The sequence below is a fragment of the Piliocolobus tephrosceles genome, chromosome 3, assembly GCF_002776525.5.
Source record: "Piliocolobus tephrosceles isolate RC106 chromosome 3, ASM277652v3, whole genome shotgun sequence".
Lineage (NCBI taxonomy): Eukaryota > Metazoa > Chordata > Mammalia > Primates > Cercopithecidae > Piliocolobus > Piliocolobus tephrosceles.
Genome location: NC_045436.1, coordinates 183,299,258 through 183,323,360, shown reverse-complemented (window position 1 = coordinate 183,323,360; position 24,103 = coordinate 183,299,258). Strand labels below are relative to the sequence as shown.

Here is a 24,103-nt window from a genome sequence, read left to right as displayed (position 1 = left end):
GGCCTTGTGCGGCCTGGCTCCGTGGGGGCTGTATGTGGAGCCACGGTCCCTGCTCACCCAGGCTTTGTCTCTGGTGAACATGTGGACTCCTGCCCTGGGGGTCAGGGGTGGTCACAGGGGTCAGGCCCTCTTCAGTTGTCCTTCCTCCCTTCAGGAAGCAAAGCTGCAACTGCAGCGCCTGTGAGGTGCTGATGCTGGGAATGCGTTTTAGAAATGAAGGTGTGTGTCAGAGTGATTCTGGTTTTCGGTTTTTCTCTTATCAACCCATTAACAGTCCCCTTGCTTGGTGTTCCTCTGATAGGAATCTCCCTTCCGGGAAGTTTCCCTTTCTCAGGTGCCTCTACCCTGGGGCATCTCCACCCTGGGGCACCTCCACCCCGGGGCACCTCCACCCCGGGGCACCTCCACCCCGGGACACCTCCACCCTGGGGCACCCTGGGTGCATGACCCTGGGGGCCACCCTGGGAGCATGACCTTCAGCTGCCCTAGCAGCCCTGCCAGCCCCTCTCCTGGCCTGAGGGAGCTGAAGGTGAGAAATGACCGGCCTGCCGTGCTGAGCCCACACCAGGTTTGTGGTGGGTGAGCTGCAGAGGCGGGGCTCTCAGGGAAGGATGGTGTGCCCTGGGGGCTATGTGTGAGCTCCCACACCCTGTCCTGGGCCGTGGTGGGGCTGCTGGAAGGATGCAGGCCAGTGGGAAGGTGAGGCGGAGAAGAGTTTGCTCACGGCCGCATCTGAGCACGTGGATGGAGCAGGTGGTGCCGACTGTGTGGCCATGTTACTAAGCAGTGGGCTCGCTACTGAGTGCACACACAAGCCAGTACTACAGCAGCAGCTTTTGGGAAGAGAAAGGCTTTATCAGGGCAGGCAGCCTTTTTCTCATGGGAGGAGGGAGGCGGGGGTGGCCTGAGGGCTTTCCAGACTCAGTGAGGGATGCCCTACACCTGCCCTGGCAGAGAAGTGACCTTGTCAAAAGGAAATTGAGGTGGTTTTCATGCAAGCCCTCAAGGACAGAATGTTCCAGAAGTACTTGTCCCTTTCGGTCATCTGACATGCTGTGGTCACACCAGCGCCACGGAAGAACCCTGTGCGGGGAGCTAGCCCTCGCCGTTGCCGAAGAGCAGATGCACCTGCTCCACCTGGTGGGAAGATGACTCCCCTAAGCCACGGGGGCACGGCCGCCCTGGCACCAGTGCGACGCCATTCCACGTGAGGACCTCACCTCCCGCAGGGACCTGGGGAGTCAGCCAGGGTTGCAGTTCGTGGTTTTGACGTAGACTCTAAACAGCCCCCAGCGCAGGGGCAGTGCGGAGGTGATATGATGTTGGGGAACGAGAGCAGCCTTGGAGACAACCCTAACTGCAGTCCAGCTGTGGCTGATGCCGGAGCCCTGAGCGGGAGAAAAAGCTCCACAACAGAAAGGCATTTCCAGGGCTCCGCCCACTGAGAGCTGTGTTCATACACAGGGTCTGGGGTTGATCTGTGCTGGGGCATCTTTCCACAGACGGAAGCCCTGGGGAATGCGGAGGAAGATGAGGATGATGAGGACTTTGTGGAGGTCCCTGAGAAGGAGGGGTATGAGCCCCACATCCCCGACCACCTGCGCTCTGAGTATGGTGAGCAGCGGGCCCTGTCGGAGGGTGCCTGGGTGGAGGGTCCCCCACTCAGGATGTGGCCCCTTGGGATCCGTCTGGTGGTAACTGCTGCTTTGGTTTAAAATGCTGCTTTTCCTGCCCATGATCGTAGCCATGAGGCTGAGAAGTCGTGTGCGTGCTTTTCCTCTGTGCTCTGGCTCCATCTTGGGGTCTCGGGCCTAGCATCCTCCCTGCAGCCTGCCCTGAGGTGTGCTCCCTCTCCGGTGGTCCTGCTGTTCCTCCTCTGCCAGGCAGGCCCTCAGGTGCCCAAGTCTGGGGCAGGGGCCGTCCTACTCTTGGTTCTTGTGTGGAGGCCCCAGCACACCGGCCTGCTCTAAGGATGCATCGGGCAGGTCCTGACCTCCCTCTGCCATCAGCAGCCCTGCTCGAGGACAGAAGGGCCTCATGCAGGAGGGTGGGCTCTGGTGGGCCCCTTGAACTTGAGGGTTGTGGGTGCGATTCCCGCAGCTACAGGAGCGGCTGCTGGCAGGTGGGAGGGGCCGCCACCCCCCACCCTCCAGGCTCCCCTCCCCGCTTAGTGGAGTCACAAGCACAGGCATCCCTCCTCATCACTGATGATGCCACAGACTCGGGTCTGGGCCCAGGGCTGCTGTGCCCTCCACAGCAAGGAGCTCCTGTCATTCTCAGGGAGCACTCGGGAGGTGCTGAGTGCTGCCACAGCCTGTGCTATGCCATCGAGGGCTTAGGTTTTTCAAAAATACCTCCCAAAGCCACGTTCCCATGCCACACCCAGGATTGTGCCCTCCAGGAGGGGCGTGGGCCCAGGTAGGTCTACTCTTCAAGTTCCCCAGAGTACCCACAGCGGTGTTTGCATGGAGGGGAGGCAAATGAAAACAAGACCCTCAGCTTTTGTGTGAAATGGACAAGTTGGTTTGAATCAGAGTATAAGAAGAGATGTAGACCGGGCGCGGTGGCTCACGCCTGTAGTCCCAGCACTTTGGGAGGCCGAGGTGGGTGGATCACCTGAGCTCAGGAGTTTGAGACCATCCTGGCTAACACGGTGAAACCCCGTCTCTACTAAAAATACAAAATCTAGCCGGGCGAGGTGGCGGGCGCCTGTAGTCCCAGCTACTCAGGAGGCTGAGGCAGGAGAATGGCGTGAACCCAGGCGGTGGAGCTTGCAGAGAGCCGAGATCGTGCCACTGCACTCCAGTGTGGGAGACACAGTGAGACTCCGTCTCAAAAAAAAAAAAAAAACAAAACAAAACCAAAGAGATGTAAATTTGTTAAGAGAATTTAGATGATTAGACAACTCATGTGTGAAGCTATGACCCATTAAGGGTGTCATGCCAGATTAGCACAACCAGGCGTCTAACGATCATCCATTTGTATGGTCCTGTTTACCGGGGTCCTGCTGTCTTCTGCCCTGGGGCCACCCAGGGAGGGCCCAGGCTGTGAAGGCTGAGCTCCTGGGGTCAGTGTGAGCTTGAGGGTCTGGAAGAAAGCCTCAGATGCCTGGGGCCAGATGGGACCTGTCTGGGCACCATTGTGGCCTGGCCCTTTCTGGACCAGGGTCCCGTGCTGCTTCTCCAGGGGTTCTGGCCAGGCAGGCAGAAGCCGAGGGACCTGCACACCTCTCCCCACTACCGACCTCTCTGTGTCAGACCCCGTCCCCCGCCGGGCCACAGCCCCAGCTGTGCCCTCATTGGGCTTCCCCCGTCCCCACCTCACACACACTGTTCTTCCAACTCCAGTGTCCACCTGAAATGGTCTTTCTGCTGATTCCTCACCTTGGGCAGGAGTCCCCATGCCTGACGTGAGGGCCCTGGGGGTGCCTGAGCACGCTGTTGGCCGCTGCAATCTCTTTCTTGGCTCCCGGCCGCCCTCAGCTGGACCAGGCCGTGGGGTCCAGCCCCAGGAGCACCGGTCGAAGCACAGAGGTGTCTCCTGGAGGTGCTGCAGCCGGGGCCTGGGCAGCCATCTTGTCTGCATAGGCCCACCCTGACCCGGCCTGCTGGGCTGCCTCATCTCCTGGATCCCTTCTGGGCGTCTTCAGAGTCTGGGAGCTGGCACTGACTCTTGGCCTATAGTGTCACTGACATTTCCTGGCCCTGGGTCTCTGCACGGACCTGTTACGATGGCTTCTGAGCCCTTTGAGCAGAAGTTACACATCTTAGACAGACGGGGTGATGTGTGGCGTCTCAAAGGCAGAAATCTCCACTTCCCCTAAAACCTGACTTGTGGCTCTAAATTATCGAAGGCCAGAAGCGAAACTCAAACAAGGTGACTCTCCCCAAAGAACAGAGCGGTCTCCTTTCATCAGAAGAGGTGAGGCTTCCTCCGGCCTGTGGCCAAACACAATGGTGACAGCGCTCACTTGTCACCAGGCCTGGCTGTCCCCTCCCCACTGGAACCCAGAGGTCCTGAGTCCATCCACAATAGCGTCCAGCCAAAGGGGCTGAGCTGCACAGGCCTCGCAGCCCCTGCTGGGTGTGCCGGGACACCTGCTCTGACACAGCCCTGCCGCAGGTACACCTAGCCTCACAGCCCTGCTGCAGGTACACGTAGCCTCACAGGGTCACAGGCAGGCACTGGGCGTGGCAGTCCTGACGAAGCCCCACCGGGGGGCTGTCCCAGCCTGACCCTGGTTGTGAGGCACCTCCAGATGTGTGTCTCCAGCTCAGGCCCCAGGCTCAGCAGAGCAGAGATGAGCTGTCCCTGCCGGCTCAGTCCTGGTCCAGGGCAGTGTGCACAACCGGTGCACTGGCCGCCGGTTCCTGTCACTGTAGCTGCAGGTCCCCACAGCGCCCTCCTCTGCTGCTTCCAAGCCTCCTCCACTGCATGGCATCTGCCCCTTTGCTCTCAGGGCCCACGAATGCCCGGCGGAGGGGAGGGTGCCTTAGAAGCTGGGGGCTCCATCACAGCTTTGCCTGGGGCAGGCAGAGGCCCTGGCAGTTTTATTGCCACTGACTGACTTCTTGAAGTGGGAAGGCTGACCACCTTCTGCCGTCAGCCTTGAAGGTGCCGATGGCCCCTGTAGGCCTGGCCTGGGTGTCCTCGGCGGCACTGCTGGGAGTCACCTGGGTGCAAGTGTGCAGCACCGGCTGTACCAGCCCCAGGCGAGGGCTGGAGGGCCCAAAGGAGGGGCAGGCCCTGGTGACAGAGCTGCCCTCTGAGGTGTGCAGAGGGGACCCCCCGGCCCCACTCAGCTTCACACCCCAGGGGCCCCAAGAGTGCCGGAGGCAGGGACCAGACGGGAACCGTGGGGGCAGATGCGGGGCCAGCTCAGTCCATAACACAAGTTTATATTCTGTCGCTGTTTTTTCAATTATACGTGGGCGAATCTGAAGTAGTTAGATTTAGTCTAAATCCACACCACGGAGGAAACCCGTGCTCTTTTGCTTGCTCATTTCTTTCTCTGAATTTTCACTGAGGGGCCTTTATCTTCCCCTTAATCCTACCATTTCTGTCAGGACATAATCTCTTTCTCAAATTTACATTTTAATTACAAGGCCAGCTGAACTAGGTAAAATCAATAATGTCAGCGCCGGGCAGCCCGCCTGGGCGCAGAGGCCCCGCCTCTCCGTTTCCTGCCATCGATTCCCTCCCGCGCTGTCTGCTTTGGTGCTTCAGGCAAATAGGTGCCACTTGGCCAATTTAAACAAAAAAGGGGATTTGGACATTTTTATGTCCAAAAACAACCGTGGGAGTGAATTTGAGCCAAGATACTGGACTCAGTGAGACGCCGTGCGGGCGGGGCAGGCCGGGTTCGGCTGTGACGTGTGGCCTCTTGTTTTCCAGCAGTCATTATTCTTCCTGAAAATGCGTGCTCCCGGTGCCTGAGGAATGCTGTCGGCTTTTTGGGGTTTTGCTTTGAAAGTATGTCAGTGAGATTGATTTTCCACGCGATGCGCAAGTGGGAGTGTTTTTAGTGCCCTAAGTATTTACCCTGCTTTAACACGCTTACCCATCTTTTTAATGGTTTAAAACAACAAATCGATGAAAAATATATTTCATTCTTGTAACTCTTAGGAATTCTCATATTGATCTTTTGGCTGTGATTGTATCTAAATGTCACATTGTCCACTTACCAGTCTTGCCTCCCTCACTGTGAGCATGCACGTGTGTGTGCATGTGTGCGTGTGTGCATGTGTGTACGTGCGTGCGTGTGTGCACACGTGTGTGCATGTGTGCGCGCACGTGTGCATGTGTGTGCGTGCGTGTGCATGCGTGCGTGTGTGTGCGTGCGTGTGTGTGCATGTGCTGTCAGTCCGTATCTGTCATGTACATTTCCAGAATACTGAGGGGCACTTGGCAGGTCTGTGAGTAAAACCCAGGACATGGCATTGAGTGCCAGGGCTGAGCAGGGGCTGCCCAATGTCTCCCAGGTGCGTGCCTCGGGGCTGGAGGTCCGGCCCTGTCACCTGCTCTGTGGTGGCTCTGTCTCATGTCCTCTGCTCTCAGCCCCTGGGAACCCAGGAAATGGGAGCAGCCCCGCAGGCATGCAGCCGCGAGCAGGTGTGCAGCTGTGCACGGCTCAAAAGAGCTCCCGAGCGGGACAGGCACCTTCTGTGAAGGGCCAGAGCGCAGTCTCTTCGGCTTCAGGGGCCACACGAGGCCTTGTCTCTGCGTGTAGATGATGGGTGCGACTGTGTGCCAGTAACACCCTATTCACGAAAGTAGGCGGTGGGCTGGACTTGGCCCACAGCCACAGGCTGGTGATCCCTGAGCACAGGGTGTGGCGTTTCTGCATGTGCCAGACTGACCTCTGCCCAGAGAGCTGGTGGCCAAGTCAGAGGTGGCTCCAGACTGCCCAAGTTCTGTGAGCCTTTTCAGAGAGACAGTGTTTCCCTCCTCTGCAACTCAGGGATGGGGTTGGGGCCACCTCCTTGGTTTCCAGGATGCTTGTCAAGGGCCTGAGCAAGGCCCTTTGTCCTTACCCACTTCCCTCCCAGGAAGCCCCTGCACAGGCAGCTTTGCAGTACCCCCACTTCTCACGCCGCCTCATTCTCCTCCCAGCTCTTCTCCAAACAGAGCATTCCTGGCTATGCAGATAGGTAAGTGGAGGCACCGTGGGTGTCCTCAGAAAGCCTGCCGTGAGCACACGTGTGTTCAGTGACAGCATGCCTGTAAGGATGTGCGTGTGTGGACATGTACGTGTGTGTATATATTCAGTAAGCCTGCACAAACAGAAGGCCTGCATACTCTGCAGCTCACTCGTGTTCAGTGAGAGCGCGTCTGTGCGTGGACCTCTGTGTGTGTGTGTGTGTGTGTGTGTGTGTATGTGTGTGTGTGTATGTAATCGATCACGTGTACATGAGTTTCTGGGCGTCTGAGCTCTCTGGCGGCCTCTGTTTTTGACGCTCTGTTCTGTGGTCTCAGGACACAGTCTGGGCGGTGCTGATTCTTGGGAGGTGACTGAGGCCCCTTGTTGACTTAGTAGTTGGTTTTCTCTCGTCGGTTCTGCATGTGTGTTGGAGAAGGACTTCTTGGATATTGTATTAGTCCATGTTCACGCTGCTGATAAAGACATACCCGAGACTGGGCAATTTACAGAAGAAAGAGGTTTATTGGACTTAACGTTCCACATGACGGGGGAGGCTTCACAATCATGGGGAAGGCAAGAAGGAGCAAGTCACATCTTACGTGGATGGCGGCAGGCAGGGAGAGGGCTTATGCACAGAAACTCCCGCTTTTAAAACCATTGGATCTCGTGAGACGCATTCACTCTCACGAGAACACCACGGGGAAGACCCATCGGCTCCGTCCCACCACGTGTGGGAATTATGGGAGCTACAAGATGAGATTTGGGTGGGGACACAGAGCCAGACTGTATCAGATAGGAAGTCTCACGGTGTCTCTTAGTTTGGTGGTTTTGACTGTACTGTACAGACCACTCATGATACGGCTCATTCTTTGCCTAACGGCCACTTTCCAAGAGGGTTCGCCAGAGTCCCCATAGTCAGGGGTGTCTCTGCACCCGTAGCCCCTCAGCATTGCTTTTTATGTTTTGAGACTGCATTTGTAAGTTACGTATCTGTTCATGTTTATTACACCTTCAAACATTCCTTCTTTTACCCTCTTATTTTTTACCTAAAATCTTGTTTTTCTAGTACCCACATGGGACCTCCTCTGTCTTTTGGTCACTGTTTTCATAATAAATCTTTTTTCATCCCTTTATTTTCAACTTTTCACTAACCATTGTATTAAGTGGGTCTTCTTTTTTTTTGTTGTTGTTGAGACGGAGTCTCGCTCTGTCACCCGGACTGGAGTGCAGTGGCCGGATCTCTGCTCACTGCAAGCTCCGCCTCCCGGGTTTACGCCATTCTCCTGCCTCAGCCTCCCGAGTAGCTGGGACTACAGGCACCCGCCACCTCGCCCGGCTAGTTTTTTTATATTTTTTAGTAGAGACGGGGTTTCACCGTGTTAGCCAGAATGGTCTCGATCTCCTGACCTCATGATCCACCCATCTCAGCCTCCCAAAGTGCTGGGATTACAGGCGTGAGCCCCCACACCCGGCCCTAAGTCAGTCTTCTTTAGATGGCATATTGCTAAAGACATCCACTCTGGAGTCTGTCTTTTCATTAATCTGAATCTGTTTAATTAACGGTTGTTACGAAGTCTTCAGAAGACACATCTGGCGGCCTGTCATGCGTCCACCCGTCGCACTTCCTCTCCGACTTCAGCCACCATCCTTGCCTCGTTTCCTCCTTTCTCCCACCGTTTATGTGCCCCATTGTTCCACTGGTTTTTATTCTTCGGATGGTCACTCCTTGTGGAAAGGATTTACACACATATGTACCATTCACTGTTTGTTTCTAGAGTTTCTCAATTACTGTACTATTTCCTGCATAAGACAAATCTCCTGCATAAGACAAATCACCTGGCACCCTCTCCCCACGTGTGGCCTCCTTCCACCCCGTCACATTGGGTCATCCAGAACCAACTTCATTCTGGTTGATATGAACACTTGGGTTTGGGTAGAGACAGGCGGGAGTCAGCTTTACAAAGTCATGTGCTCAGTGTTCCTTCCGAGTCTCTGCACTCACCTCTCGCGTCTCTGCATTCACCTCCCACGTCTCTGCACTCACCTCCTGCATCTCTGCACTCACCTCCCACACCCCTGCACTCACCTCCTACATCTTTGCACTCACCTCCCACGTCTCTGCACTCACCTCCGGCATCTCAGGGCACTCACCTCCCATGCCCCGGAACTCACCTCCTACATCTTTGCACTCACCTCCCACGTCTCTGCACTCACCTCTGGCATCTCAGGGCACTCACCTCCCGTGTCTCAGGGCACTCACCTCCCGCGTTTCTGCACTCACCTCCCACGTTTCTGCACTCGCCTCCCGCGTCTCAGGGTACTCACCTCCCGTGTCTCTGCACTCACCTCTCAGGCCACTCACCTCCCGTGTCTCTGCACTCACCTCCTGCATCTCAGGGCACTCACCTCCTGCATCCCTGCACTCACCTCCCGTGTCTCTACACACTCAGTGCTCATGTCTCAGAGCACTGCCCATGTCTTGCTCCACCCCCCTGGCTTTTCTTTGTGACTACTGGCTGTGAAGGTGTTTTCAAAGCGGACCTCACCATGGCAAACCTCAGAAGGACTTGTCTCCATGAGGTCATCGTCCTCTGTCTACACAAGAAGCGATCGTTTAGCTGGCTGTAAAACTCTGAGCTTGAACTTCTCCTTCCACACTTTCAAGGTGACCTTCTAAGATCTTGCATTCACGGTTGCTATTGAAAATCTTGTGTCAATAGAATGTTTATTTCTTTGAAAGTATCAGCTAACTTACGTGACCACAAGGTCCCCCAATAGGCCATCTGCAGGCTGAGGAGCAAGGAGATCCAGTCCGAGTCTCAAAACTGAAGAACCTGGAATCCGATGGTGGAGGGCAGGAAGCATCCAGCACGGGAGAAAGATGTAGGCTGGGAGGCGAGGCCCATCTCTGCTTTTCACGGTTTTCTGCCTGCTTTATATTCGCTGGCAGCTAATTAGATGGTGCCCACCAGATTAAGGGTGGGTCTGCCTTTCCCAGCCCACTGACTCATGTTAATCTCCTTTGGCAACACCCTCACAGACACACCCAGGATCAATACTTTGTCTCCTTCAAGCAGTCGGGTTGACCTCAGTGCTCGGTGGTAACTGTCTCGGGCTGTGGTGTTATTCGGTTTTCCTATAGCGCCTCTAGCCATGGCTTTTCCTCTGTCTCCTTTGACTCTCAGCCTTCCAATTCCAGGAAAATGTGGCTCATCATTTCTTCAACTCTTTTCTGCGCTCCAATTATTTCTGTCTTCTCCCGGGATTTTAAGAGAGACGAGGATGCTGACACCTGCACGTCCCCCTCACCCCTTGGAGCTCTTAAGAGGGTCCTCCATGCTTCCTCCCTCGCTGTCTGCGGTCACCTGTGTCTCACTCATGCTGTGGCCGGTCCCCTCAGCCATCCAGCAAGTCCTCTGCACCTGACAGTTTTCCTTGCCCTTCGTCTTTAGTGGAGGCGTCTTCAGGATCCCCCCTCCCCCCTCCCTTCCTGGCCTCTTGCTCTGTCTCCGTAGCTTCTGGGGAGCGTGGCATGGGCTGTGCGCCTCTTCGCCCGGGCTGCCGGTCCGTTTTCTTTCTGTGGATTCCACCACGGCCAGGACGCCTTACTAGGTCCGTTTTCTTTCTGTGGATTCTGCCGCAGCCAGGACGCCTTGCTGGGTCCATTTTCTTTCTGTGGATTCCACTGCAGCCAGGACACCTTGCTCGGTCCGTTTTCTTTCTTCCATGGCAGCTCTCCAAAGTCTGGCTTCCCTGCGGTCCAGGTTCCTCTGGGGTCTTGAGCCCCGCTGACTGGCAGCCCACAGGGGAGGACAGGCTCAAATGCAGTCCTTAGTTGCTCCTACAGCAGGTTTGGGGAGGTGGGTGGTGCCCTTTGTCCTAACCCATAGCCTGCTGGCACCTCCTGTGCCCCCTGCCATCCTGATGTCCCAGGACACCAGCTCAGACAGCCACTAGGGAGTATAGGCCCCTGCCTTGACCGAGAGGTGCCGTGAGGGTCAGGGTGAGCCCCGCGGGGCAGCCTGAGAGCCAAGCCCAGGACGTGGTACAGGAGGAGGGGAGAGGCAGGTGAGGGGAGAGGCAGGTCAGGGCCCAGCAGTGTTGGAGAATCTCCTTGTCCTGCTCCAGGGACCCTGGGTGCACACTGGGCTGTGGAGGCCAGGGGCTGGTGGTCTCGTCCCTGTCTGTCTCTGTGGGACGTTGGTGAGATACAGCGCCATGGCCTTGTCTTGCTGGCGGCAGGATGGGCCCTCTGCGACAGGCGGTCCGGGACGGCATCTTGCTCGTTGGACTCAGCCTCTGCCTGGCAGACGGAGGGAGCTGCCAGGGCCAGGGCAGTGGCTCTCAGAGGCGCCTGCTGAAGCCGTGGTACAGCCCCAGGTGTTTCTGTGGGGACGCAGGGGCTGGAATCCCCGCTAACATCGCGGTTTTACCTCGGCGTGAGACGTGGGTTGAAACCCTGTGTGGAAGTGTGCGTTCTCTTCTCCTTGAGGACCATGTGGACACCCCATGGGTGGCCTTTCCAAGCGGCTGCCACCTCAGGCCTGGGGGCTGGGGAGGGCTGCAGGCTGCCTACATCTCACAGGCATAGAGTGCTGGGCAGTCTGGGCTCTCGCTGCTGCCCAGCTTCTTTACAGCCTGGCAAATCCGTCTGCTCAGGCTGGCCGTTCTGCAAAGCCAGGTAGCACAGTGCGTGAACTGTGTGGCCACAAGGCAAGACTGCTGGAGCCCCCAGCGCACGCCATGTTCTGGCAGAGCGTGGCCTGAGCTGCTGCTCCGGGCCTCGCCCTCGCCCGTGAGGTTCAGATAGCAGGCACCCGCCTCAGGACTGTCGGAAGATGGAACACGCTAACGCGTAGACGCATCCTAACTGCCCGGTCTCGCAGATGTGCCTGGCAGGTGGTGGGAGTGGTGGCAGGGAGTGGACACGTGTCTGTTTCAGGGCTGGAGGCGACACTAGGGAAAGACATGGTTGTGCGGAGCTTGCGGACAAGGATGAGGAAAGACGAGGAGGCGTCGGACCCCACTTCTGCGGCTGCTCAGCTGCGGCGGCTCCGGGAACACTTGCCCCCACCCTCGTCTGCCAGGTGACTCACTGTGTCCTGTGTGTTGAGCCCCTGCCTGGCGCTGCCACAGCCTCTGCCCAGAGCACTGGCTGGCCTTGACAGGCTGCTCAGTGCCTTCTCTGGATATCTTGGCGGAAACCTGGGGTCTGCACCCCCAGCCGGGTGAGCACTGTTGGTGCCATGTTTGGGCTTGTCAGTGCCAGCATCAGCTGGAGCCTGTGTGGGGCTGGGCCAACAAATACCCTTCCAGGCACTGCTCGTGCCTCTGAGAGGAGCCCCCAGGGCTGGGGTTTGAGAGGCAGGTGTCGGGTCACCCCTGGGCCAGGTTGAAGAACTGCAGACCAGAGAGCCGCTGTTGGCCAGGGCCCAGAGCTTCTCACAGGACCTCAGTGGTGGCTCTGAGGCCAGGTGTCGTGTGGCGGAATCCATTGCTCACCTGAGCCGACCTGAGGCCCCAGTCGTGCTGTGAGGGTGGAGAGGGAGAGGTGGGTGGCTGTGGCTAGCACCAGCAGCACACAGGATGTCCTACTCTGTTCCTGTAGCCCCCCCAGAGTGTTGCCAGAGCCACAGGAGGCCCAGAAGCTGGCAGCAGAGCGGGCCCGGGCGCCCGTGGTGCCCTACGGCGTGGACCTGCACTACTGGGGCCAGGAGCTCCCCACAGCCGGGAAGATCTTCAAGTGAGTCCCCATGTCTCTGAAGTCGACCAGGGCACACAGCCAGGGTCCCAGCCTGAGGAGGGGCTGCTGGCTTGCCAGGCCTCCCTGGGTCTGAGGAAGCTGGCCCCACCTCCCAACTCTGCCCCAACTTCTGGGCACCTGGAGGGGCACAGGGATGGGCCTCCCCTGCTGAGTCAGCTCGTGGAGCCCAGCAGGGCTTTTGTGAGCCTTTCTGCTGCTGCGTCGGGGCCATCCACGGAACGTAGGTGTTATCAGTCCTGTGGGAACAGCTGGACGCGAAACCACTTCCCTAAAGGCGGCCCTGGGGCCCACTGAGTTTGTTCTGCTTCAAACTGCAGTTGGCTGAGGTCGGGAAGAAACAGCCGTCCCTGCCACACATTGCCATCAGGGGTGCCCCAAGGCCAGCGCTTGGTTTTGGAGCCTGGCAGGTGACACCCAGCAAAGCTCCCACCTGGAAGCAGATGCCTGCCCCTCCTCCCGCCTGCCTGGCCTGTCCCCAGGACCACAGGCTTTGCCCTGACCCCCTGGGCAGTTGGGCTGAGAGAGAGGCCTGAGCAGCTCCTGGTGAGGACCCGGTTAGTCCTGGATGGATGGTACCAGGGCCCTGCTAGGCAGGCCTGGCTTCACGCGCCACCCGCCTGGCCGTCAGCACCACGCACCTGGTGCGCCAAGCTCGTGGTTTCATGTGTCCCCAGCTGCCTGCAGACTGCTGCAGTGGCCGGCTTGATGGAGTTGCAGCCTGAACATGGCAGTGGCCTGGGCTGGGGAAGGGCCCCGTGTCAGCCGCGTGGGTGGAGGTGCCTGGGCTGGTGCAGGAGATGGCCCCTGGGTGCCATGTGTGCCCCACAGGCAGTTGAGGGCCACACTCCTCCTGGCTGGCCCCTAGCCGGGATGGCAGAGGCTGCTTACCCCACACTCCCTTGCCAAGTGGAGGGTCCTGCCCTCTGGCTCTCCGCCTCATTTAGGGATCAGGAGAGCCTGGACTCACCCCTTTCAGCCGGGAAGTCAAGACGATGAGGGTCCAGGAGGCCAGGGCCTGGCCGGGCCGTGGTGGGAGACAGGGCTGATGGGGCTGGCGCCCCTGGGCGCTGGAAACAGCTCGGTCTCCACAGCCTCTGGAAAGACCCCTGCCTGTGAGGGCCTCGTGGTCACAGGCAACCGCTGGAACGAAGCCATGCTGGTACACAGAGGGCTGGCGGGCCCCGGCTGGGTGCAGTGGCTCACGCCTGTAATCCCAGCACTTTGTGGAGGCCAAGGCAGGTAGATCACTTGAGGCCAGGAGTTCGAGACCAGCCTGGCCAACATGGTGAAACCCCGTCACTACTAAAAATACAAAAATTAGCCAGGTGTGGCGGGTGCCTATAATCCCAGCTACTTAGGAGGCTGAGGCAGGAGAATCACTTGAACCCGGGAGGCGGAGGTTGCAGTGAGCTGAGATCGTGCCACTGCACTCCAGCCTGGGCGACGGAGCAAGACTCTGTCTGAAAAAAAAAAAAAGAAAGCCAGTGGTCCTCGGCCGAGGGGAGCCGAGGGGAGTATCCCTGCGCCTGGATGGGGAGGAAGCGGTGGAGCCCGTGGTGTGCGCCGAGTCACTGCGGTCCACAGGGCGTCTCTGGTCCGAGTTCTGGGTGGCAGAACGCATCGCTGCTTCTCACACGGGGCCTCTCCTGGTGTGGCAGGAGGCATTTGGCCAGGCGGTCAGGCACCCTCGGGGGAGCCTCATATACCCCTCCTGACTGCAGGGCACATGGCCAGCTGTTCTTCAGCCCACCAGGGCTTTGCCCGAGATGCCTCTCCCTGTAGTGGGGCCAAGGCCCCAGGCAGCACGTTCTGCCTGCGTTCCCACCCACTGCCTTATCCCAACCCAGCCTCATCCCAGACCAAGGTGGGTGCAGAAATGAGGTCCAGGCAGTCCCAGGGCAGGGCCTCCTGCTAGTCCCTTCTCCCTAGTGTGGGCCGTGCCTGGGGCCGTGCTCCTGTCTGTGGACCCGGGGCGAGGGCAGGGCTGCTGGGCTCTGCTCAAGCACCCTCGGGCACAGGGTGTGGCAGCCTGGGAGCCTTGGGCAGAGCCAACCGTTCCCCAGTCAGCAGGCGGTGAGTGGTGTCTCTCATCACTGGGAGCCCTTGACACTGTCCATCTGTCCTCCCCGGTTCCTGCTGGCCCCAAGTGTGGCTGTATGCCCTAGAAGGAGGCCTGGTGGCAGCACAGGGACAGTCGGGTCTGTGTGAGTTCCCCTCAGACACTTCTCCTCTGCCTGGGCATCCAGGTGGGCAGGCGGCATAGTTCTCTGAGGCCAGCCTCCTCTGAGGCCAGCACACCCAGCTCCCCCATCCTGTGGCATCCACAGGAAAGCATCTCTAATCAGGCTGGTGACAGCAGCAGAGCATGGGACCGGACATGCCTGGGAGACCTGGGACGCCTGGGAAACCCAGGGCCGCGGAGTCTGGTCTCCAGCCCCTGGTCCCTCTGTGCTGCCGAGGGCTGAACAGCCTCCACTCCTTTTCCTGGGTGCGCTACCGCCCTGTCCTTACGCCCCTGCAGTGGAAAGACGACCTTCATGTGCACGTCCCATAAACCTTCAAGGTCACACCTCAAGGACCCAGCAGCTATCGCCCTTGCCCTGTAGGGAGAGCCCATCCTGCAGGTGGCAGTTGTGCCCATGGTCTTGCAGCTGGTTCACGTGGCGTCAGAATTCAGACCCAGGCAGGAGCGACCGTGTTCTCCGGCTTGCGTGCTGTCGGCGGGGTGGGGTGGCTGGGCTGCGGTGGTTTGGCCTTCCCCTGTGCCTGCACCACCGTGGCCACGCTCCTCTGGGGTCCCTGCAGATGCTCTGAGGGCCTCTGGCTCTGTCTGCAGATCTGACTCCGAGCACCGCTTCTGGAAGCCCAGTGAGGTGGAGGAGGAAGTGGTCAATGCCGACGTTTCCGAGATGCTCCGGAGCCGCCACATCACTTTTGCAGGGAGGTTTGAGCCTGTGCAGCACCGGTGTCGCGCCCCGAGGCCAGACGGCCGGCTCTGTGAGCGCCAAGATCGGCTGAAGGTAAGGCCGTGGCCTGAGGGTAGGGGTGGGCGTGGGCTGGACCAGGGTGGGGCAGCCGGAGGGGTGCCGAGCCCCACCTGCCCCTGCCCTGGGTGGGGAAGCACTGAGAAGCCCGTGAAAGGGGCTTGTCTGTGGTGGGCAGAAATTGCTCAGCCGTTGGTCATCACAATGGTGTCTGGGGCTCCTGCCCAGGGCCCTGAAGCCTGACACCTGGGTACACGGCCTGGGGACTCTCCAGGGGCCGAGACTCACAGTGTCCTCCATGGTTGCAGCCCGGGTCTGTGCTCAGCCTGGGCTCCTCAAAAGTGAGGAGAGGCCGGGGGGCCAGGGCAGCTCCCAGCCTGGCAGCTGGGCATGGTGCGGGGGGGTTGCTGTGGCCGTGCTGGTGTGAGGGAGGCCTCAACTCTCCACAGCTGCCCGAGAGCTCCCGGCTCCAGGCGGGAGACGGAGCCACCCACACGACTCTCAGGACGCCCTCCCCTGAGGATTCCAGGGTTGTGTACGCTTTGGCTCTGCGATGCTGCCCTCCCTGGTCGCTGTTTGTGCCTGAGTCGCGGTGGGGGCAGGTGGTCGAGGCGGGTGGACCCCTCCCCACTGTCAGCCACCATGTCCTCGCTGTGTAGTGCCCTTTCCACGGGAAGATCATTCCAAGGGACGACGAAGGGAGGCCACTCGACCCGGAGGACAGGGCTCGCGAGCAGCGGCGGCAGCTGCAGAAGCAGGAGCGCCCGGGTAGGTCTGGGCAGGCGGGTGGGGCGGGCGCCGTGGGAGGCACAGCCTGGGACTCACTGCCACTGGCTGCCCGGGGTGCGTCTGCAGAGTCATGGAGCACCCTCTCTGCCAGCTCAGTCCACAGAGCTACACGCCCCTCGGTCGTAACTGGTGGAATCAGGAGGGGATGCTGTCCCGAGGGTCTTGGATTTGGGGGCTCCAGAGGAGTCTCCGGCTTCAGGGGGAGTTACGTGTTCATGAGACCCCGACCGGGAGGTGGGCACCCAGGGCCCCGAAGCCACAGGTGCCGTCTGTGTGGCTGGGTCCTGCTTCCTCGTGTTTTCAGGCAGGTGAAGGCCCTGACGTGAGAGAAGTGATTAGGCTGAGCCCGGAGTGGCTTCCAGGAACCCCTCTGGCCTCCTCAGCCATGCCCCGCACCTGCCTCAGTGTGCAAGTGGTCAAAGCTCTGTCCAGGAGGCGTGTGGCCACTGCTACGGCAGCAGGAGTGCGGGTGCCCAGAGGCCCCGGACAGCAAGGCCACTGTGGGGCAGCACTGCCACGTCAGCAGGGCCCCTCTGCCTGCCCTGCCTCCCCCGGGCTCATCTGCCCCCCGTGCCTCCCCGAAGGCTCATCCCCGGGTGGGGTGCGTTTCTGTTTTCCAAGGAAGACTTTGTTTTTAGAGGCCCCGGCCAGCCTCAGGCTCTCTCTCTCCTTTTTAAATCTGAGTTGGCTTTTTTTTGAAGCAGGGTCTTTCTCTGTCACCCAGGCTGGAGTGCAGTGGCGCAATCATGGCCTCCCAGATTCAAGCCATCCTCCTGCCTCAGCCTCCCGAGTAGCTGGAATTACCATGCCACCGTGCCTGACTAAGTGTTGTATTTTTATTTTTGGTAGAGGTGGGGTGGCACTGTATTGCCCAGGCTGGTCTTGAACTCCTGGACTCAAGCGATTCTCCTGCCTCACCTCCCACAGCGCTGGGATGACAGGCGTGAGCCCCGGCCAGCCTCAATCCCTTCTGGAGAGTGGCCACACCTGCAGGCTTGGCCCTGTCCTGAAGTGGGGGGGTCACACCTTGTCCTGAAGAGCAGTGCTGGGGGCCCGGGGGCCCTTCCAAGCCGTCTCTGTCATGGCTCCTGGGCATTTTGCACTCCGGTCATGAGAGGCGGATGTTGAGTGCAGCCTGAAGCCCAGACACAGCAGCTCGGCCCTGGGCGGTGGGAGGGCCCTGACCTGCTCATCTCTGGGTGAGGCCTTCCCTGGGGGCTCACACTCAGGAGCAAATTAAGTGCCTATTTTTTGTGTCAACCCTGAAGAGTATCTGGTTTTCCAGCCCTTGGTGACTTGTTAACAAACAGGTATCAGGCCGCGGGCTGCGGCCAGCGCTGGCCAGTCAGATGTGAAATAGCATCTCTTTACTAACTACAGTATTGATCCCCGCCTCCCTCGCGCACGGCGCAATTTTCCTTTCCCTGGCGCTAACCTCAGTGACAATGTGCGTGTGCTGCAGGGCCCGTCAGCGCCCAGGAAGGCGCTTCCCAGCATCTATTGATTTTCCTCAAAGGCTTTTAAATTGCTCCTTCATTTCACTGAGACGCTCGCTCCATCTCTACTGGGTGCCGGCGCCTTTTCGTTGTGTTTAAACAATTGCTCCATTCACTGGGTTCCTAAACTGTGACGCCTTCTTATTACTGGGAGATAAACTGTTTGGACAGTTTTCCTTAATCTTGGATTAATCGTTCCTGTATCTGAATTGTGGGCCCCGTATTCCTTCACTTCAAAGAATCTGCTTGGGAGGCCTGGCCATCAGTCCGAGGCGTAGGCCTCCCTCCGGGGATGTGCCCCGGGGCCTGGTCGCCCCCGTGGCCTGGTCCCACTGGCTCAGCTCATGGGGTCCTGTCTGCAGGAGCAGGTGCCTCTGGAGCATCAGTGCCCAGCCCCCTTCTGCGAGCCAGGGTTGTCTGTAAGTCCCTCGGCCATCACAGTCCCGTCGGGTGGCCTCTCTGAGCCCGACCAGTACCACACCTGGTGGAGGCCGTCCTCCGCCTTGTGTGGGGAACCCCACGGGAAGCCTGGGCCTGTGACCCCGGAGGGCCTCGGTGCCCATCTGCACAGTGGGTTCTGTCAGCCTGGGAGGCTGCTCAGTGGGGCTGGTGACATTTGTGACCCCTCACTGCCACAGGGCCTCAAGCAGACAACGCCTGGCTTGCTTGGGAAGGGCAGTTCTGTCTAGGAGAGCCCCACCCTGCCTTTCTGAGGCCTGAGGCCAGGTCATCTTTGGATCAACAAAAAAGAAAAGCCCTTTGCTGAGCATCATGCTGGGCCCGGCCCTGCCGCACATCCCTCCCCACCAGCAGGCGGGTCCAGCAGGGCCGCAGTTGGCCTAGTGGGGCAGGGTCTGGCCCGCAGGCAAGGAAGTAGCTTGCGGATGGCACCAACCGCCAACCACTGGCCTTGGCCGCCTTGCAGCCTGGGAGGTCCATGGGTGCCCTAGCAGTGGCCTCGGGGCCCAGCCCCGGCTCCCCATCTCTGGGCGGCAGGGGCCTGTGGGGCTGTGGGGCGGTGGGGACGAGCTCTGTGTCACCTTCACCCCACGGGGACCAGCGTGCCCACCCTTCCCATCTTGTTGCTCAGGGAACCGTACCCGCCGAGCATCCTGTCGGGTTTGCTGGTGCCAGGGTACAGCTGTAGGCAAGCCCACCCTGCCCCGCTGTCCGGACGAGACCAAGAGCCCCTCCTGGGGGCCTCGGGTAAGACGGGCTGTGGTCAGTGCCAGCTGTTTCCTGAAGTGCTTGAGTTTTGTTTGCAGAATGGCAGGACCCTGAGTTGATGAGAGACGTGGAGGCAGCCACAGGGCAGGATCTGGGCTCGTCCAGGTACAGCGGGAAAGGCAGGGGGAAGAAGAGGAGGTACCCCAGCCTTACCAACCTGAAGGCTCAGGCCGACACCGCCCGCGCCCGCATCGGGAGAAAAGTCTTCGCCAAGTAAGAGTGGCCGCTGGGTCACCTCCCACCGCGTGGCTCCAACGTGAGGGTGTTCGGGGGGGCCTTCTGAGCTCCAAGATATTCCAGGGACCTGGGGCCTCCAGGGGCTCCCCTGCTTTGAGTTCCCCTGGGGGACCACCCAGCCTTTCCCCTGGGAGGGGCAGTACCAGCCGGGGCAATAGGCAGGGTCTTGTCAGGAACGCCCCGGAGCATTCCCCAGGATAAGAGGGGCTCGACCACCAAGCACCATCATCCTCGCTTCCTGAGGGAGCCGTGTCAGGACACAGGCCTCGGCTGGTACAGAGTGAGCCCCCTCATCTCTCCCTTGCCTGGCTGTGCCCCCTGGTCAGTGCCTGCGTATTTCTGCAGCGGTGACTTCAGGGAGGGTGGTGACTGCAAAGGCAGCCACAACAGGGGTGCACGCGTCAGCCCCAGCAGAGCCCAGTCCCAGCGTGGCTGCTCTGAGCACTGGCTCTGGGAGGCTGGCCTGGTGTCTCTGCAGCCCAGCGTGGGCCTGTGTGACTGGTGAGGCCTTGGCAGGGCCAGAGTGCGAAGCCCACCAGCCTGGCATCCCTGCATGCGGTCTGTCCGCTGGGGCACCAGCCACTCGCATGGCCTTGTGTTTCTGTCTTCACATTGCCTTCTTCTCACCCAAGAAAATCCAGAATGCTTGCTTAGAAGCCACCTGAGGCTGCTGACTCCCTCCCATATCTGTGCCAAGTGTCTGCTGGTGCAGGTTTATCTGGTAGCGCCAGTGAGGTGGCCCCACCCGTCGCCGTCCCAGAGATCCTCCCTTGGACACCCCTGGAAGGTGCTGAGTGCGCCGGGCAGAGGCGGCCCCTCCTAGCCAGCATGACCTTGCACCGGCCTGAATGGGCTCGGGCGGGAGGCGCCTTTGCAGCACTCAGACCACGCATCCCCTGGGCTTGTGGGCGGCGCATCCACAGCCTTGCTTGGGCGGGGCAGGGGTGCTGGTGGGGACTGTGGAGAGGCTGCCTGGGGCCCCTGGTGCAGAGGTGGACCCATCACGTCAGCCAGCCACACAAGGCGCCTCGGCCCCTGGTAGCTCACGATGAGGCTGTTTTCCTGTGGACCAGCCAGGGGTAGAGGCCAACCTGGGTGCTAATGCCCAGGAACAGACACGGCCAGTGGCCCCCTGCCAGGCCTCCTCCCTGTGTCTCATGGGGGCAGTGAAGCCCATGGCAGGAGCTGGCTCTTCACGGCGGCTGTGTGGCCCAGAGCCCTCCCTACAGAAAGGACCGGGCGTGACCACAGGCGAAAGGGCCCCCATAGCAGTGCCTGGCAGCCCCGCAGGGCCGCAGCTGAGCGGCGGTTTCACCACCTTGTGGCCTCAGGCCCTGCTGGCTCCACACCCTCGTGCGTCGCGGCACCTGAGCTGGTCAGCACAGCACACCTCCCTGCTGCGGCCCCTCCACATTTCCGTCCCTGGCTGTGGAGCTGTGCGTGCAGCCGTGGGCAGGGCCATCCTGATCCTCTTGGCTGCATCTCCTGCAAGGCCACTCCCCAGGAGACCAAGAGGGAAGCTATGCCCTCATCCTGGAGTGTGGGAGGCCACAGGAGAAGTGCCAAGGTGGGGCTGGGGCCACCTTCACTGCGCAGAACCACCTACCACAGACTCCAGCTCTGGGACCTGGGTGGCCCTTTCCAAGCCTGCCTCTGTCTTGGGACAGGGCCTAGGGTTCCGTCGCCCATCTTTCTCTGAAGGTGGCACCCACAGGCAGTTAGCATCCAAGGGCAGCAGCTGCCCCAGGACCAGTGCGTAACCCTGGTGATGCCACCACTGGGAGCCCAGGCCCCTGGCGGAAGCCTCCCAGGTCACATCTTGCCTTGTTTCCCCACAGAGCAGCTGTGCGAAGGGTCGTGACAGCCATGAACCAGATGGACCAGAAGAAGCACGAGAAGTTTTCAAACCAGTTTAACTATGCACTGAACTAGAGAGCTGGGCCCAGTGCACTGGCCATTAGCACCTTCTCCCTCTGCCAGTGTCTCAGGACAGCAGAGTGGGCGTGGGTCTGGGCAGTAACCATGCTTTGGCTATTACAGTGTTTGATGTAAAGAAATGGCACGTTGAAATGCCCTGAAGGTCTGGCCGTGCTGCTGTGACAGGGTTCGTCATCATCTGGTGACGGGTCTGTCCTTGTAGAGGAGGCCCTCGGGCCTGGAGATGTGAACACAGGCAGCAGCGCTGTTCCAGAGGGCATCTGCGAGTCCTCGTGAGGCCAGGGCATGTCGTGGTGCGGGGTTCAGCACTGACCACTGACGGAGTGTGCGTGCAGCTCAGCTTTCAGAGCTTGCATTCCCCAGCTGGGAGGCGACCACTCAGGAACTCTGGGAAACCCACTTTTATGCAAATATTGTTTTTAACACAAACACAAAGGCTAGTGAACCGTTCACTCATCTGCTTTCTGTTTCTGGCTTTTCATACGACATGTGGCCTCTTGTGCCTAGCTTCTTGCACTTGGCATTCTGTTTTCAGGGTTCATCCATGGAGTTCCCCTCCGATGTATAAAACAAAGGAGGTGAAAACCTGTCCATACGGAAGCTCGTGCACACATGTCCACAGCAGCGTTGAGGGTGCTGAACATCTCCTGTGCTCACAGGCGTTTGTGTATCTTCTTTGGAGAGGAGTCTATTCAAATCTCTTGCCTATTTTTAATTGAATATTTGTCTTGAGTTGTAACAGTTTTTTTTTCTCTCTTTTAGAGATGGGCTTTTGCTCTTACCCAGGCTGAGTGCAGTGGCACGATCATAGCTCACTGCAGCCTCAAAACTCCTGGGCTTAAGCCTCCTCCCATGTCAGCCTCCCAGGTATCTGGGACTACAGGCACACGCCACAACGCTTGGCCAATTTTTAAAATTTTTTGTAGAGACAAGCTCTCACTGTGTTGCCCATGGTGGTCTCGAACTCCTAGCCTCAAGCAATCCTCTTGCTTCGGTCTCCCAAAGTGTTGGGATTACAGGCATGAGCCACCACTCCTAGCCAGGAGTTTATATGTATATTGTGGATACTAGATCCTCATGTGATTTGCAAAAAGTTTCTTTTTTCTTTTTCTTTTTTCTTTTTTTTTTTTTTTGAGACAGAGTCTAGCTCTGTCTCCTGGCTGGAGTGCAGTGACCCAATCTTGACTCACTGCAAGCTCCTCCTCCCAGGTTCACGCCATTCTCCTGCCTCAGCCTCCTGAGTGGCTGGGACTACAGGCGCGCACCACCACGCCCAGCTAATTTGTGTATTTTTAGTAGACACGGGTTTCACTATGTTGATCAGGCTGGTCTTGATCTCCTGACCTCGTGATCCACCCACCTCGGCCTCCAAAGTGCTGGGATTACAGGTGTGAGCCGCCATGCCGGCCGATTTGCATAAACTCTTCCATACTGTCCTTTCACTTTCTGGATAGTGTCCTCCGAAGCACAAAAGTTAACTTTGATGAAGTCCAGCAGTTTATCTGGGTTTTCCTTTTGTTACTTATGCTTTTGGTGTCACATCTCAGAAGCCATCGCCTCATCCAAGATCACAGGGATTTACACCTGGTTTCTAATAAGCATTTTATAATTTCAGCTCTTACGTGTAGATCTTTGATCTGTTGTGAGTTAAGTTTTGTGTGTGGTATAAGAGCCCGCATTCTTTTGCCTGTGGATATCCAGTTGTCTCCGCACCATTTGTTGAAAACATTATTTTTCCCCATTGAATTATCTTGGCACCCTTATTTATAATCAATTGACCAAAAATGTACAGGTTTATTTCTGGGCACTTGACTCTATTCCATTGACCTTCACCTTATGCCGGTACCACAATGCCTTGATCAATGTTGCTTTGTTGTGATAAGTTTTACTTTGTTCTATTTCAAGGCTATTTTAACTATTCTGCATTCCTTGCATTTCCAAATGAATTTTAGGATCTGCTCATCAGTTTCTTCAAAAAAAAAAGCAGCTGATATTTTGATAGGAATTACATTAAATCTAGAGATTGCTTTGGGATGTATTACGATCTTAATATTAAATCTTCTGAGTCATGAGCTTCTGATTATCTTTCCATTTATTTGGGTCTTTTTAAATTTATTTCAACAGTATTTTGTAGTTTTCAGTATATGTCTTTCACTTATTTTGTTAAATTTACTCATATTTTATTTTTTATTTATAACCAAAAGGATTATAAATGCAATTATAAATTATTAAAAGATTATAAATTACATTTATAAAAGCAATTATAAATGTAATTGTTTTCTGAATTTCATTTTGGGGCTGATCATTGCTAATATGTGGAAGTACAATTGACTTTTGTGTATTGATCTTGTATCCTGCATTCTTTGCTGAACTTGTTTATTCATTCTAATTAGTTGTGTGTTCCTTAAGATTTTCCATACACAAAATCATGTCATCTGCAAACAGCTGTCTTTCTAATCTGGGTTTCTTTTATTTCTCTTACCTAATTGCTCCGGCTAGTACCTCCAGGACAATGTTGAATAGATGTGGTGAGAACAGACATCCTTGTCTGACTCTTGACCTTAGCAGGAAGCTTTCAGTCTCTCACCATTGAGCGTGATGCTAACCATGCTGTTTTGTGTAGACGCTGTCTACCAGGTTGAAGAAGTTACCTTCTCCTCCTAGTTTGTTGAGTGTTTTTGTCATAAAGTGTTGAATTTTGTCAGATGCTTTTTCTCCATGTGTTGAGATGATAGTATAATTCTTGTCCTTTATTCTGGTGATACGGCATATTACATTGTTTCTCATATGTTGAACTGACCTTGCATTCATGGGGTAAATTCTACTTGTTCATGGTATATAATCCTTTTTTAATGCTGCTGGATTTAGTTTGCTAGGATTTTGCATCTGTATTCATGAGGGATATTGGTCTGTAGTCTTTTTGTGATGTCTTTGTCTGACTTTAGTCACGTCACTACTGACCTCATAGATTGAAGTGGGAAGTGTTCCCTCCCCTCCTATTTTTTGGAAGACTTGGTGAAAGATTGTT

General features: G+C 57.6%; 1 protein-coding gene across 3 annotated transcripts in view; it reads left to right on the top strand.

The window, feature by feature from the left end:
- Positions 1 to 23,196, top strand: part of UVSSA (UV stimulated scaffold protein A) — a 42,475-nt gene extending 19,279 nt beyond the window's left edge. For all 3 annotated transcript variants that reach the window (XM_023206756.3, XM_023206757.3, XM_023206758.3), the window contains exons 8-14: positions 1,503 to 1,614; positions 11,583 to 11,727; positions 12,249 to 12,383; positions 15,241 to 15,424; positions 16,048 to 16,156; positions 18,939 to 19,113; positions 20,976 to 23,196. In XM_023206756.3, coding sequence (XP_023062524.2) covers positions 1,503 to 1,614; positions 11,583 to 11,727; positions 12,249 to 12,383; positions 15,241 to 15,424; positions 16,048 to 16,156; positions 18,939 to 19,113; positions 20,976 to 21,069 — 954 coding nt within the window. In that variant the 3' untranslated portion in view covers positions 21,070 to 23,196. The remainder of the gene's footprint in view (positions 1 to 1,502; positions 1,615 to 11,582; positions 11,728 to 12,248; positions 12,384 to 15,240; positions 15,425 to 16,047; positions 16,157 to 18,938; positions 19,114 to 20,975) is intronic.
- Positions 23,197 to 24,103: the final 907 nt, after the last annotated feature.